Source organism: Monodon monoceros, unplaced genomic scaffold, assembly GCF_005190385.1.
Source record: "Monodon monoceros isolate NGI ecotype Baffin Bay Population unplaced genomic scaffold, NGI_Narwhal_1 Super_Scaffold_21, whole genome shotgun sequence".
Lineage (NCBI taxonomy): Eukaryota > Metazoa > Chordata > Mammalia > Artiodactyla > Monodontidae > Monodon > Monodon monoceros.
Window position 1 is genome coordinate 70717363 of NW_021703778.1, and position 17186 is coordinate 70734548.

General features: G+C 39.7%; 1 protein-coding gene across 2 annotated transcripts in view; it reads left to right on the forward strand.

Moving 5' to 3' along the window:
• The first annotated feature begins 262 nt into the window (after positions 1-262).
• Positions 263-17186, forward strand: part of PIAS1 (protein inhibitor of activated STAT 1) — a 117604-nt gene continuing 100680 nt past the window's right edge. Inside the window, exon 1 of one of the 2 annotated variants that reach the window (XM_029236349.1) lies at positions 263-438. In XM_029236349.1, coding sequence (XP_029092182.1) covers positions 415-438 — 24 coding nt within the window. In that variant the 5' untranslated portion in view covers positions 263-414. The remainder of the gene's footprint in view (positions 439-17186) is intronic. The other variant, XM_029236351.1, reaches the window with a different exon arrangement.

Sequence of the window (17186 nt, forward strand, 5' to 3'; positions counted from 1 at the left end):
GGACTTGCTGATTGGGAGAGAGAGGTATTATTTTTTCCTGTGACTGTAGGCATCGAAGCTTTGCAGAAGGGTTCCGCAGGCCGCGGAGGGGCGGGGCTCAGGCCAGAAGCCCTCCCTCTCCGGCCTTTTCCCGGAGGCGCCAGCCGGGCAAGGAGGAGGGGCGGGGAGCCTGGGGGGGAGTAACTGTCAAACCTCCTCGGTTGGCGCCATTATTTAAATGGTACGTGCCCGTCTCGCAGCTGTACGTGCCCGGGGCGGGGCTGCGAGCCCCCGGAGCGGGGCGGAGGCCGGGGGCGGGCCGGGGAGGTGGAGGGGCGAGAGGGGACTGGCCGGGGCGGGGCCAGGCTGGCTAGAGGGGCGGGTTTAGCGGCGGTCCCCGGCGATGTTCACTGCGCTTGCGCTGACAGACGCAAGATGGCGGACAGTGCGGAACTAAAGGTAAAGCGCAGCTCGAATTCACTTCTAATATTCGGCCACGGAGACTGTGCCGCTGGTGCCAGGGGGGATGCGTCCGACCCTGGGGGGCTGCTCGGGCCTGACTCCAACCGGGCCTGGAGTTGTAGAGAGGAGCGGCGCGCCGGGCCCCAGCCGAGGGGGCCCGGCAGCGGCGGGCCGCGGGCCCCGGGTGCCTCGGGGGCGCTGACGGGTCGTCCCCAGCGTGTTATTGTTGTGGGCGCCTCTGGCGGGGGTGGCGGGGGAAGAGATAGGGAGTCGGGAGGTGGGGGCCGTGGCTGTCCCCGGGGCTCGGCTTCCTCACCTTCCAGGCAGCCTCCCCGCCCCCCGTGGGGAGCGGGGGCAGGGGCAGGGTGTTCATGTTGGGGGCATTGGGAAAGCTCCCCGCCGCCGCTTCCTCTTCCTCCTTTGCAGTCCCGGGCTCCTGTCAGGCGCTCTCCTCAGACCCCCGGGAACTTGGCTCCTGCCGCCCCGCCCCTCCGGGGCTCCCTGCAGCCCCCGCCCCGGACTCGGTTCTCCCCGGCTGCCCGCCTGTCAGGAGGCGCCCGGGGTGCCCCGTTTGTGGGCAGCGCGATCCTGGGGCGATGGGGTGGGGATGTGGGGGAGAAGCTCCAGTAAAGTTTAGTGAACCCCGGGCTGGCTTTGGGGTTCGACTGGGGGGTGACGGGGGAATCTGCCTGGGCGGGACGGTACTCTCTCTCTCTGATTCCGGGCAACCGGGGGGAGAAACCCCCTCGAAGGGTGTGTATTTGGAAGCAGTGGTAGGTGGTGGGAAGCAGCTACTCTCTCTTCTTTTTCGTCTCTTCCTTTTGGCTGGTGTGGAGGGTGAGAGGAGCCTTCGGGGGGTCTCTGCACACACCATGATGGCGATGCTATAGCTGATGGAGGTGAATGGTTAGTGTTTATATCCCCCCGTTGCCTTTTGTTTGTAGGGACATCTTGCTGGCCATGTTGATTTGAACGAAATTTTTCCCTCATCCTACTTCAACCCCCAATAAATAGAACGTTCCTTCCTTCCTCTCAACTGTACCAATTGCTCTCGCCTCGCGAAATTGGATGAAAGGGTGCCCCCTTTTCCCCGCTTTTTCTCCCACCCTAATCTTTACCTGATGATGGCTTCTTTACCGAAGCAGATATGCCACTACACAAGCAGTTGGGGGAGGGGGGTGGAACCCTTATGATTGGATTGTGACAAATGGGGCTCCGCTTGATTAATTTTGGTTCAGTAGCAAGCAGTTTTTAACTAACGCGTATTATTTCGAGGCTGTGAACGCGATATTCCCTTCTCTGTGGCTTCCTGTGTGTGAACCGAGTAGTTGGTTAAATCTTGACCCAGAGAGCTGACATCTCTTTCAGAGTGGAGATCGGGATATACAGTTGTAAATCTTTGGGGAGAGTCGTCTTTTTATAATTAATGAAAATTATTTAAAGAATTATCACGGTTATAATGAAACGACAACTCCTAGAACAAGCAAACGCCAGGTATGTTTCTGGAGAGTTTTTCAGTGGAAACCTTCGCTGAGGGATCGTTTTTCCCAATAGTTTTTCAATGTTAACATTCCAAAATTTGTATATTTAGGCTCTGCCTTTGAGTGTCATTCTTTTTTAATTTACTTCTAATTGCAAATTAAGGGAGAGCAGATTTAGAATGGATGGTTTCGTTTTTTCCAGTTTCAAACTATTGACTGAAATGAAAAAGCCCCAGAAATTTGAATATTTGGAGGTAATTAACTCTTGAAATAAAAAAGTGTGCAACTTTAAGATACATGTTTTCTGTAGTTTTAAAATGTAGTCACTATGTTGCTGTGATCTTTGCCTTCTAATATTTATTTTGCTAGGAATCCTTTTGAATGATAGCTAATCAGTTCTGTTTTACGTGGACTACAGAGTAAAGCTGAAAAGCTTGTGCTGGCTATGTTGTCACTCTTGATGCTGTCCAAAGAAACTGGTATGGAAAGCACATGCTGAGAGATTTCCTCCTTTGTTCTTTCTCATTTTAAGAAAGTGCCTTTGGGGATAGATCAGATCCCTGGTGTGAGTCTTGTTAGGTAAAGTTTCTCTTCACAAAAATGAGCCTGCATCAGATGAACGCTAAACACTTGGGGGGAAACATTATTTTTCTAAAATTGGTCTCCTGTTTTGCTCTCTCCAAAATCTACTTGAGTTTTGCCAAAGGAGTTTTTTTCTAATATTATGTTCTGTTGTACAGTTTTTTTCTCCAGATTATAATAACTGCTCTTGACATACTGATCTGTCATTGTGTGTGCCCAGTACTTTGAGGAGCTGTGATAAATTGCTTAGTTAGTAATAGCTGTGTTAGACATGTTTATATTTGATTGTGGTTACATTTGCTCTTTTTTTTTTTTTTGAAGGGGAGGAGATGATCTTAGGAACGCCTACCATGGTTATTTAAGAATGTGTATATGTAATTTTCTGTGCAGTAAGCTTTGGAAGATACTCCTTTTGAAATTATATTTTCTGAGTGGTATTTTGTTTGTTTTTTTGTGGTGTTTGGAGATAAGTAGCACTTATTCCTAATAAGGAATGAAAGGTCAGAGTAAGAATTAAGAAAAACTCAGATTTTTCAAAGTTTTAGGTGAATACAAAAGTATTCCAATGGATTTCCAACTATGAGGCTTTGAGTAAATAGTGACTTTTGTTATCTTAATTTACAACCCACATTTCATTTTGCTGTGGATTGTATTCATAATTTTTTTCCTCATGACCCATTTTAGTGAGTCCTTTTAAATCTATAACAGATCTGCAAGATCAGATGGGAAAAATGGATAGATCTGTACCCCCGTAGGAATTGTGCAAGCTGCAACACTTAAAGATATTGCCAATAAAAATTAGATTATGAGTCAGACATATCAAAAAGTTCTCTGTACTAATTTGTTTATGAAAGGTTTAATTTTTCATTAGGGGAATACCCATAAATGACATTTGTAAGAATGTAGAGAGTGAGCATTTTATTGTCTTTAGGAACTCAAAAGCAGGAGGGTGTGATGGCCAGATGATTTTGGAAGTTAATCTGACAGCTTCATGTAGCTCCTCTTAAAGTAGTTTAAAAAAAAAATTACAAATTTTTTTGCATTAAAAGTCAAATTGCGTTATATTGCTGTTTTTAACTCGAGGAACAGTGGGAAGGAAGAAGTTCATTATCATTTTAGTGGAGTAAATAATGGAATTCAAGGGGAAGAGAAATCATACTTTAAAAACCATACCTTTAAAAGTAGTATCTGTATAAGCATGTCAGTAAATTCTGTTGTCATATTCTGCCTGTTTTCAAGAACTAGCCACTTAATTTTGATCTTTGTGGTGTAATTTGTCTGCTTTTATTTCAGATAGAAGCAAGTAAATCTGACAATTTATTCATGAATTTGAATTGAATTTCCATAACTTGCTTTTCTCAAGTGCCACATTTAGATGGCTTTTGTTTTAAGTCATCATTTTTATGAACAATATTTAAAAATTTGTAAAACACTTTAACATTTAAGTATTTCATATAATTGTTTTGAAATATCTCCTTTTCCTCCTCCGTTTTCTCCTGGATAATTGTATTGTCTTTCTCTTCAAAGAGTCTCTTGTAATCCCTGTTGATTGCAGTAGTGCTTAGTGGTGAGTCCATAGCTGATTAACCTTGGGTTTCTCCTGGTGAACTTCATCAACATGCTACTCCAGGGTTCTTGCTGAGGCTTTTGAGTTCAGTGTAATTTGCACCCTTTCTTGCTTGTAACTAGGGATAAGAAAAGAAAATGTCTTAGAGTTATAGTAGGGATGGGAAGAATTATCTAAATTTCTGGAAAACTGCAGTGTTTATGATGAGACATAGCCTTTAAAAACAAACAAACCTCTGGTTCATTACTTCATAGAATTGATTGCAGTGTGTTCTGAAGTATTCTGCTCTGGCATTAAGGACCTTGTTTTTTTTTTTTTATGTTTGAATAATGTCTTATATGGTACTTTGCAGTTCATAATGTATCACATTATCTCATTTGATTTTTCCATCAGTTCTTTAAGGTAGTAAAGGCAGGTAATATCTTCCTTTTACCAATAAAGTAAGCCCAGAAAAGGTAAGTGACTAGCCCAAGGTCATACAGATAAAAGTGGCAGGGACTTGAGCCTAGGTCTTGTGATTTCAAAATCCTGTACTGTAGGCTGCATTAAAGGTGCCATGTCAGTCCTGGAGCCCTCTAGGGTGCTTTGCTCACAAAGAATTCTAGTTATGTTGTTGCTAATACTTTCCCTCTTGCTCTATGCCAGGGTATTTTTGGATATTCCTTGGGCTTTTTGCAAGGAAGATTTTTGAGTTTGTTAGTTGGAATCATAGACATTAATTCTTGCAAATATCATTTTACTTGAGAAGGTTTCAGCGAATACTGAAAAGTAAGCACAAAAATAAACAGCACCTGTAATCCCAGCACTTAGAAATACCATGGTTAACATCTGGGTATCCATTTAGACTTTCTCTCTGAGTAAATGCATATGTATATACATCACAAAAGAGAGATTGTACTACTCTTTATTTGTAATCTGCTATTTTCATGGCTGTCTTTCCAGGTTAGTAAATATAGGCTTATATGATCATTTGAAAGGTAACATTGTATTTTATTCAGCTGGTCCCCTATCATTGGACAATCAGATTACTTCCACTTTTTTTTCTTTTTTGCTATTTTAAACAATGTCTTGACAAACAGCCTGATAGAAAAGTTTGCAATATTTTTTTTAAAACTTATTTTATTTAGTTATTTATTTTTGGCTGTGTTGGGTCTTCGTTGCTGCAAGTGGGCTTCCTCTAGTTGTGGCGAGCAGGGGCTACTCTTGGTTGCGGTGCGTGGGCTTCTCATTGCGGTGGCTTCTCTTGTTGCAGAGCACGGGCTCTGGGCTCATGGGTTTCAGTAGTTGTGGCTCGCAGCCTCTATAGTGCAGGCTCAGTAGTTGTGGCGCACGGGCTTAGTTGCTCCGCGGCATGGGGGATCTTCCCAGACCAGGGCTCGAACCTGAGTCCCCTGAGTTGACAGGCGGATTCTTAACCACTGTGCCACCAGGGAATCCCCTGAAAATGTTTTATTCTAGCTAAATATATTTATTCTACAGACCTTTTTTGTGTGTGCTTCAGGGAACAGTGCAAATAAGATTTTGATTAGATGAAGTGTTGTGAGTGAAAAGTAATTTTTGATTTGTTCATTGTTTATACCTTTATTATTTCTGTTCCTGTAAATCTGTCAGTAAACATTATATAAATGCTCTGAATCAGAACATTTGATAAAGTATGAAATAGATTATGAGAATTTTTGCTTTACCCATATTTTTAATCTCAAAGCAAAGTGTCGCCATAGTATAAGATTGGTAGGTAACATTGTTTTGGAGAGGCTGTTAGAGAAAGGAGGTTACATAGGCAATGATAGGCAATGAAACCATTTTTCTATCTTAAGAACCTTTATGGGTTAAATCAATTAATAAATGCATGTGTGAATTGAATTAAGAATATTATTTGTGCAACATCTGAAAGTACTGCACTGTAGAAGGAACAGCTGATGAAATTAAGGGTATGAAATTGATCATACTCTAAATTTGATATGTTAAATTTGATCCTCACCTAAATCTTTAGCATTTATATAACAAATTGTATCATTAGAATTTTTCAGAAATAGGTGATAGAGATATTTAAAAATACTTAGTTGTCCTTTACTATCAATTTCAGAAATAGTACTAATTGTTATGCATTTTTTTTTTTTTTGCTATTCTTACTGCAGAATGTTTGAGTGCTACTTCCTCTTCCATGTTAAAAATTGTGGAACTCCCAATTGCTTTTGATTCCCTCTACTCTTGGTTTCGTGGTAGCACGTGAATAAAAACTCCCTAAGCCCCTACTCCCCTCAGAATTTTCTGGTAAACCTTCATTCTTAGCCATGAACTTCTAAAATTCATCAAAATGAAGAAATCACCTTTTTTCCTTTTCTACTTCACATTAGATCAAGCAAACAAAACAAACATAAACCCCTTGAACATTAACTAGTAACTTTGAATTATCAGTAACTTTCACAGGACTGTTAATATATGTTCCTATTTTTAAAAGCTTCATCTCTTCCTTACCTTTCCTGCTATTCTTCTCTGCTTTCAATTTCCCCCCTTTGGTTGCCAGGTCAGTTTTCCCCAAACACTCCTTTCATCCTGTCACTCCACTGGCTTTCCATTGAAAACAGGATAAAGTCTTAGCTCTCAGTTTGGTATTCAAGATTTTCTATAGTCTGACTCCAGTACATTTCGTGTGTCTGTTTTGTCTCCTCCACTGTATAGCAAAAGTTTTTAACTTAAAGCCAGAGCTGTTAGTTTGCTTTTTTATTGTTGACTAGTGTTCTGCTTTGTACACCACTCCATTTTCCCTCATCCCTACCCTGTGGACACAGTAGGTGCCTAAGATATATTCGTGAAATGAGTTACATTCAAGATTTGTTTCTGTTAGTGAGGGGGCAGATGCACATGTTTATATGACAAGTCTAAATTGTGAATGTTCGGCGATAGGGTCATATCTTCATACTTTTTTTCGTGGCTGCTGCGTAGATGAACTTGAATAACATTAAATCCAGATAATTTGTGAAAGACTGTTGTAGGTTTACCTTTTACATTTCTCATTGTAATGTTATAGCAGTTAAGTAGAATAAAATTTTAAAGGCCTTCATCTTCACCCCACCCACTCCTTACCCCTTGCAACCTCTTTGGTACCTATTCTATTTTTTGAGAAGGAGAGAGCATAAGTTTTATTGAGGTATAATTCGCATACCATGCATTTCACCCATTTAAGTGCACAATTAAATGGTATTTTAATATATTCACAAAGTTGTGTAACCATCACCGCAACCAGTTTCAGAATATTTGTCTTACCCATCCCCCCCCCACCAAAGAAATCTTGCACCCTTCAGCTATCACCCTATTGCCACAACCCACCCCACCCTCAGGCAACCGCTATCTACTTTTTGTCCCTATAGATTTGCCTGTATTGAACATTTCGTATAAATGGAATCCTATAATATGTAGTCTTTTGTGTCTGACTATTCATTTTTCTTTGGACATTTAATTATGTATGTCTGTATAACATAATTTATTGTATGTATGTATGTCTAGATTCAGAACAAATTAGGGACATACATGGAACTCAGTAAGTAAATATTTATTAAATGAATGTATATGTATTACTATACATAATCATACTATATACAGTATCCTTTGACTTTTTTCACTTAACTGTATACTATATTGAAGCTCTTTCCATGACATGTGCCAAAACGAGATGGTCTCTTTCTTTTTTACAGTGCAAATATTTCATATGTATGTTTGTAGAGGTTTACCTCTTGAATTTATCAGTGTATATGTCTAAAAGTTCTTAACTTGTTTTGATGGTTTCCTATATATTTTTTTTAAAAAATAGTTGCCACATTTAATGTAACTCCTATAATATTAATATTGGAGTCTCACTTAAAAATAGGAATGAAAACTGTAACAGGTAAGGGTTGTTTGGCTTGAGGAGAAATGAATGTAGGCTCTTTATGGGGTGCTGGCAGTACACAGCCAAAGCAATTCATTTTGTATTTGGGTTTCTGAATGTGAGCAAGCCTGTTTTTAGCTTCATGGCATAGTGCTTAAAATAGAATTTAAACATGCTATCTTGTGCATTATGGTGAATTTTAAGACTTTTTCTTGTAGCCATGAAGGTCTAATCTTAAGATCTGAAAGATTTCAGGGTAAATATTTTTCTCATGTATTAAAATCATCAGTCTGGTCTATGGGCTTCTGTGAGTTACCCAAGAAAGAGAACATAGAGGCACCTAGGTCAGAGTCTAGCTTATAATAGGTATTTGGTAATTATTTGTTATTTATTCAGGAAGTATCATATTCTGTCGTTCATTATATGTTTGAGTTCCGACTGTATGTGAAATACCAGATTATCAGTTGGTTTGAGCATATCACCATATAAATGGGTGTATTTATTTAAACACTCTTGTTATAGTGGGGTATGTACTAAAAATATTTTTTTCTTAATCATCCAAGTAATGCACCACCTATTACAGTGGTTCTCAAAGTGTGTTTCCCAGAACTCTGGTAGTTCTCCAGACTCTTTCTGGGGATCCTGCAGGTCAAAACTATTTTCTCAATAGAAGTAAGACATTATTTGCTATATTGACATTTGTAAAATCAGTGGTGGGTAAAATTACATGAACTAAGGCAGTAACACTAAACTGTACTAGTTTATGACATCATGCACTTGGAATTAAGATGATGAAGCAATAAAACTTATTAATTTCATTATGTCTCAATTCTTGAATACGTTTTAAAATATATTTTGTGTGATGAAAAGTCCTGTAAACCACTTTTACTGAACACCAAATCTGATGATGGTTATTAATTCAAGAAAAAGAACTTGTGCAGTTGTTTGAGTTGGCATGCTGAACTAGCTACTTTTTTGTTTGTTGGTTTTTGTTTGTTTGTTTTGCGGTACGTGGGCCTCTCACTGTTGTGGCCTCTCCCGTTGCGGAGCTCCGGACGCGCAGGCTCAGCGGCCATGGCTCACAGGCGCAGCCGCTCCGCGGCATGTGGGATCTTCCCAGACCGGGGCATGAACCCGTGTCCCCTGCATAGGCAGGCGGACTTTCAACCACTGCGCCACCAGGGAAGCCCTGAACTAGCTACTTTTTTAATGGGATACCATTTTTATTTGAAAGAATGGCTGACAAAGTATGGTTATAAAGACTTGGGTATTCGGCAGACATTTTCTTGAAACTAAACCAAGTGAGCCTGTCACAGCAAGACAAACTGACAATATTTGTTGCTAATGATAAAATTTAAGCTTTCAAGTGAAAATAAAATTTTGGAAGATTTATGTTTGCCGCTTTGAGCTTGACAGTTTCCCAATACTTGACTTTTTTTTTTTTTTTTTGGATGAGATCAGTGGTGGTTGTTTAATTTTATTTATTTTTTGGCTGTGTTGGGTCTTCGTTGCTGCACACAGGCTTTCTCTAGTTGCAGTGAGCAGGGGCTACTCTTCGTTGCGGTGCGCAGGCTTCTCATTGCAGTGGATTCTCTTGTGGAGCACGGGCTCTATGTGTGTGGGCTTCAGTAGTCGCAGCACACGGGCTCTAGAGTGCAGGCTCAGTAGTTGTGGCACATGGGCTTAGTTGCTCCATGGCACGTGGGATCTTCCTGGACCAAGGATCGAACCCGTGTCCCCTGCACTGGCGGGTGGATTCGTAACCACTGCGCCACCAGGGAAGTCTCCCGGGTGGTATTAATGAATGTTATATATTGAAGTTGTAAAGTGAAAGGGTCAACATTTGGAAGAACTGCATAACTCACTGAACCAATACTTTCTAAATAATCAATGCATGGTATTGCAAAATAGTAAAAAGATCCATTGGAAATGTAAGACAAACCAACGGACTTGAGTATATCAGAGTAGGAAATGTTCATTGATATGGTTTCAGATTCCATACTGGAACAGCCTTTAAGAAACTGCCACTTGTTGAGTTTTGGTAGCGGACCAAAGAATATCCACAGGTATCTGAGAAAGCTATTGAAATATGCCATCTTTTTCCACTACATATCTGCATGATGCTGAATTTTCTTCATGTACTTCAATCAAAACAACCTAATGCAGATTGAATGTGAAAGTGGATATGAAAATGAGGCTGTCTTTTTTAAACCAGACATTAAAGAGATGTGCAAAAATGTAAAATAATGACTATTTTTACAATTTTTTTTGTCTTGGAATAGTCTTTTTAATTTAATATTTTGATATATGTTAAGTAATTTATTATTTTTTAAATGACAAATCTTTAAAAATTTTGTTTTCTTTTTTCTTTAAAAGTTTTTAATTATAGTAATATATACATAACTTAAAATTTACCATCTTATCCACTTTTATTTTATTTTAAAAAATTTATTTATTTTTGGCTGCGTTGGGTCCTCGTTGCTGCACGGGCTTTCTCTGGTTGCAGTAAGCAGGGGCTACTCTTTGTTGCGGTGCGCAGGCTTCTCATTACGGTGGCTTCTCTTGTTGCGGAGCATGGGCTCTAGGCATGCAGGCTTCAGTAGTTGTGGCACGCAGGCTCAGTAGTTGTGGCTTGCGGGCTCTAGAGTGCAGGCTCAGTAGTTGTGGCACACGGGCTTAGTTGCTCCGCGGCAAGTGGTATCTTCCCAGACCAGGGCTCAAACCCATTTCCCCTGCATTGGCAGACAGATTCTTAACCACTGTGCCACCAGGGAAGTCCCTGTGTTTAGTTTTAGAGTATTAGAGTGACCATATATAATTTATCAACCAAAGTGGGACACTTTTAAGAGTGGAAGGGGATGCTTTTAATGATGTTGCTAGAACAACAGATGTAAAATGGAAAACTTGAAGATCTTGTAATTTTTTCTAAAATACTTTTTTTGTGAAGTGCTAAGAAATGAGATGACAGTGATTTAAAAATGATAATAATAAAGAAGAGTTTTGTGGCCAAGTAAATTTGTAAAATGTTGGATGCAAAGTTAACATACTTCTTCTGCTGGACTTCTTAGGACCTTTAATGTGTGAATGTTATTTGAGAAGGGAGGGCATGATGGGGAATTATAGACTCTTGAATTTCCTGGACCTTTTTTTTGGTCCTTATTTGAATTTGTTACAATATTGCTTTTGGTTGTTTGTTTTGATTTTTTGTCCCCAAGGCATGTGGGATCTTAGCTTCCTGACCAGAGATCAAACCCTCACCCTGTGCATTGGAAGGCAAAGTCTTAACCACAGGACCACCAGGGAAGTCCCTCCTGGACCAGTTTTGCCCCAGCACCCTATTACTCTGAATATCTATTAACCGTATGAACGTAGTTTGGAAAACGGTGACTTGGAGTATCCTGTCATTTAAATTGGAGCTTTTTAATGTGAAGCTCAATCAGATTGCTTCTCAGTTTTAAGTTTTATTTGGGATTTTGTTTTGTCATATCTGGGCAGCTAACTTTATTACAGTGAGTAGAATTTGAAGTTTAAAAAATATAACCTCATAAAATAGGCATTATATGCAGATGACATGCTATATATAGAAAACCCTGAAAACTCCACACAAAAACTACTAGAACTGAAAAATGAATTCAGCAAGGTAGCAGGATACAAGATTAACATACAGAAATCAGTTGCATTTCTTTAACAATGAAATATCAGAAAAGGAATGTAAAAAACAATACCTTTTTAAAAATTGTATTTATTTATAAAATATTTATTTGATTGGAGTATAGTTGATTAACAACCTTGTGTTTCAGGTGTACAGCAAAGTGATTCAGATATACATATACATGAATCTATTCTTTTTCAAATTATTTTCCCATTTAGGTTATTACAGAACATTGAGCAGAGTTCCCTGTGCTATACAGTAGGTCCCTGTCCGTATCTGTTTTAAATATAGCAGCGTGTACACATCAATCCCAAACTGCCAGTCTATCCCTCCCCCTCCAACCCTCCCACTGGTAACCATAAGTTTGTTCTCTAAGTCTGTGAGTCTGTTTCTGTTTTGTAAATAAGTTCATTTGTATCTTTTTTAAAGATTCCCTATATAAGTGATATCATACATGTCTTTCTCTGTTTGACTTACTTAGTATGATAATCTCTAGGTCCATCCATGTTGCTGCAAATGGCATTATTTCATCCTTTTTAATGGCCGAGTAGTATTCCACGGTATATATGTACCACATCTTCTTTATCCATTCATCTGTCAGTGGACATTTAGGTTGCTTCCACATCTTGGCTATTGTAAATAGTGCTGCAATGAACATTAGGGTTTATGTATCCTTTTGAACCACATTTTTCTCTGGCTATATGCCCAGGGAGTGGGATTGCTGGATCATATGGTAGCTCTATTTTTAGTTTCCTAAGCAACCTCCATGCTGTTCTCCATAGTGGCTGTACCAATTTACATTCCCACCTATAGTATAGGAGGGTTCCCTTTTCTCTACACTCTCGCCAGCATTTGTTGTTCGTAGACTTTCTGATGATGGCCATTCTGACTTGTGTGAGGTGATATCTCATTGTAGTTTTGATTTGCATCTCTAATACTAAGCGATGTTGAGCATCTTTTCCTGTGCCTCTTGGTCATCTGTATGTCTTCTTTGGAGAAATGTCTATTTAAGTTTTCTGCCCATTTTTTGAATGGGTTGTTTAAAAAAAACAATACCTTTTAAAAGCACACCAAAAAAAAAAGCAAACCTTAGGAATACACCTGACCAAGGAGGTGAAAGACTTTTATGATGGGAACTATAGAACATTAGTAAAGGAAATTGAAGATGAGTCAAAGAAATGGAAAGATATCCCATGCTCTTGGAGTGGAAGAATTAATATTGTTAAAAAGGCCATACTACCCAAAGCAGTACACCAATTTAATGTGATCCCTATCAAATTACCAATGGTGTTTTTCATAGAGGTAGAACAAATAATCCTAAAATTTATATGGAACCATAAAAGACCCAGAATTGCAAAAGCAATCCTGAGGAAAAAGAATAAAGCAGGAGGCATAATCATCCCAGACTTCAGACAATACTACAAAGCTACAGTAATCCAAACAGTGTGGTATTGGCACAAAAACAGACATATGGATCGATGGAACAGAATAGAGAGCCCAGAAATAAACCCACACACGGTCAATTAATCTTCAGCAAAGGATACAAGAGTATAAAATGGGGAAAAGTCTCTTCAGCAAGTGATTCTGGGAAAGTTGGACAGCTGCATGTAAATCAGTGAAGTTAGAACACACCCTCACACCATGCACAAAAATAAAATGGCTTAAAGACTTGAATATAAGACAAAACGCTATACACATGAAAAGCTGCTCAACATCACTAATTATTAGAGAAATGCAAATCAAAACTGCAATGAGGCATCACCTCACACCAGTCAGAATGGGCATCATCAGAAAATCTACAAACAACAAATGCTGGAGAGGGTGTGGAGAAAAGGGAACCCTCTTGCACTGTTGCTGGGAATGTAGATTGATATGGCCACTATGGAGAACAGTATGGAGGTTCCTTAAAAAACTAAAAATAGAATTACCATATGACCCAGCAATCCCACTACTGGGCATATACCCAGAGAAAACCATAATTCAAAAAGACACATGCACCCCGATGTTCATTGCAGCACTATTTACAATAGCCAGGTCATGGAAGCAGCCTAAATGCCCATCGACAGATGAATGGATAAAGAAGATGTGGTACATACATACAATGGAATATTACTCAGCCATAAAAAGGAATGAAAGGAACGAAATTGGGTCATTGGTAGAGATGTGGATGGATCTAGAGGCTGTCATATGGAGTGAAATAAGTCAAAAAGAGAAAAACAAATATTGTGTATTAATGCATATATGTGGAACCTAGAAAAATGGTACAGATGAAATAGTTTGCAGGGCAGAAATAAAGACACAGATGTAGAGAACAAACGTATGGACACCAAGGGGGGAAAGTGATGGGGGGTGTGGTGGTGGTGTAATATGTATAAAATAGATAACTAATAAGAAACTGCTGTATAAAAGAATAGATAAAATAGAATTCAAAAATTCAAAAAAAAAAAAGGCAAAACGCTATAAAACTCCTAGAAGAGATCATAGAGGAGATCATAGGCAAAACATTCTGTGACATAAATTGTACCAGTGTTTCCTTACATCAGTCTCCCAAGGCAATAGAAATAAAAACAAAAATAAACAAATGGGACCTAATCAAACTTAAAGCTTTTGCACAGCAAAGGAAGCCATAAACAAAACGAAAAAACAACCTATGGAATGGGAGAAAATATTTGCAAATGATGTGACCAACAGGGTTTAATTTCCAAAATATACAAACAGCTCAAAGAACTCAACAACAACAACCCAATCAAAATGGGCAGAAGACTTAAATAGACACATCAAAAGAAGACATACAGATGGTCAATAGGCACCTGAAAAAGATGCTCAACATTGCTAATTATTAGAGAAATGCAAATCAGAACTACAGTGAGGTACCGCCTCACACTGGTCAGAATGGCCATCATTAAAAAGTCTGCAAATAACAAATGCTGGAGAGGGTGTGGAGAAAAGGGAACCCTCCTACACTGTTGGGGGTAATGTAAGTTGGTGCAGCCACTATGGAGAACACTATGGAGGTTCCTCAAAAAACTAAAAGTAGAGTTGCCATATGATCCAGCAATCCCACCCCTGGGTGTATTCCTGGACAAAACTATAATTCAAGAAGATACATGCACCCCTATGTTCATAATAGCCAAGACATGGAAACAACCTAAATGTCCACAAACAGATGAATGGATAAAGAAGATGTGGTACATACATACAATGGAATATTACTCAGCCATAAAAAATGAAATAATGCCATTTGTAGCAACATGGATGGACCTAGAGATTATCATACTAAGTGAAGTAAGTCAGAAAGAGAAAGACATACTATATGATGTCACTTATATGTGGAATCTAAAATGTGACAGAAATGAACCTATCTACAAAGCAGAAACAGACTCACAGACATAGAGAACAGACTTGTAGTTGCCAACGGGGAAGGAGAGGTGGGAGAGGGATGGACTGGGAGTTTGGCGTTGGTAGATGCAAACTATTACATATAGAATGGATGGACAACAAGGTCCTACTGTGTAGCACAGGGAACTATATTCAATATCCTATAATAAACCATAATGGAAAATAATTTTTTTAAATAAAAACATTTGTGGGAATTCCCTGGAGGTCCAGTGGTTAGGACTCAGCGCTTTCACTGCAAGGGCCTGGGTTCAGTCCCTGGTTGGGGAACTAAGATCCTGCAAGTCTTGTAGTGTGGCCAAAAAAAAAAAAGGGCTTCCCTGGTGGCGCAGTGGTTGAGAGTCCGCCTGCCGATGCAGGGGACACGGGTTCGTGCCCCGGTCCGGGAAGATGCCGCGGAGCGGCTGGGCCTGTGAGTCATGGCCGCTGAGCCTGCGCGTCCGGAGCCTGTGCTCCGCAGCAGGAGAGGCCACAACAGTGAGAGGCCCGCGTACCACAAAAAAAAAAAAAAAAAATTGTATATATCTTTTTCTAAGCTTGTTTTTCTCTGAAAGCTATAAATCAAGACTAGCATATGATAACCTTAATTGTTTTTTTTTGTGCACCCTGGATAGTGTTTATTGAATACTTACCTTAAGATTGGAGAATCTTGGGGAAAAATAATCATCTGAATCCTAAGTAGTTGAACAATCTTATTTGTAACCTTAAACCTTGTTATATGGAGGGGAATTTCTTATCATGTGCCACTGGGCTCTATAGTCTTGACCCTGTTATATCCCAAGTTTTAAGGATGACCTGTATGAATATTTAAGTAGCAAAACTCTCAGATTTTGTAGGTGTCAGAAAGCTGGGAAGAATGTTAGATGACAAATCAAGAGGAATTAATTCATCATCATCATCACCTGTGCACTTACTAGATGTCATCTACCATACTTAGCGTAGGCGATGTGGAGAACAGTGTCCTTGAAAGGCTCAAAGTCTAGGGGAGGACATAGACTAGAAAATCAGCTGTTTACAACACTGTGTGATAAATGCTGCAGTAGAGAGTGCAGGGCGCAGTTCTTCAGGGTTTTGAAAGGTTGGAATAATGAACTTGGAAAAAACGAAGTTTACCAGCACTGTATATAAAGTTCTATTATTAAATTTTAAAAATTGTATTAGAGGATGAGGAGGTTTAACCTAGTAGCATTTCATGTGAAAACAATTGAATAAAGGTTTTAGTTAACCTCAAGCTTAATGTGAGCGACAATATGATGTGGACGTGACTCCCTGTCCCTGCTGAAAGAAAAGCATAACGTACAACATCCTTCCACTTGCCTAAATAAAACAGGCCAGTCAGTCTAAAATGCCTTATTAGGTTGCACTGGTAGAAATAGCTCTGTTCATAATAAGAGAGATAGTACTAAGCATAGTCAAACTATTATCTGGATTATTTCATTCACTCTGAGTATGATGGCCAGGGTGGGAAGGGGTCTATACCAACAGGATGAAATTTTAGAACCACTGGGTAGAAGTTTAAGGAAAATTTCAATTCATAGAGCTTTTCAGTAATGTAGGATGTTTTACGATTAGATTGTGAACTCAAATGTTTCAGCAGAGGCTGAGAGACCATCAGTTAAGGAGGTTACAGTAGAACTTCATATATTAGATGGAGAGTTGGACAAGATGATTGCTAAAGTTCTATTTTAAACTAACAACATTGTAAGTCAGGTATACTTAAAGAAAAATAAATTAAAAAAATAAAGTCATATTTTATGTTATGATCCTGTGATTCTACAGTTTTTAAAAACATCATTTCAGGGCTTCCCTGGTGGTGCAGTGGTTGGGAATCTCCCTGCCAATGCAGGGGACACGAGTTCGATCCCTGGTCTGGGAGGATCCCACATGCCGTGGAGCGACTAAGCCTGTGCGCCACAACTACTGAGCCCGCGCGCCTAGAGCCTGTGCTGCGCAACGAGAGGCTGCCACGGTGAGAGGCCCGCGCACCGCAATGAAGAGTAGACCCCGCTCTCCGCAACTAGAGGAAAAAAAAACGCGTGTGCAGCAATGAAGACCCAATGCAGCCAAAAATAAAAAATTAAAAAAACAAAAACTAAAAAAAGAAAAACATCATTTCATGGACTTCCTTGGTGGTCCAGTGGTTGAGACTCCGTGCTTCCACTGCAGAGGGTCTGGGTTCGCTCCCTGGTCAGGGGAGTT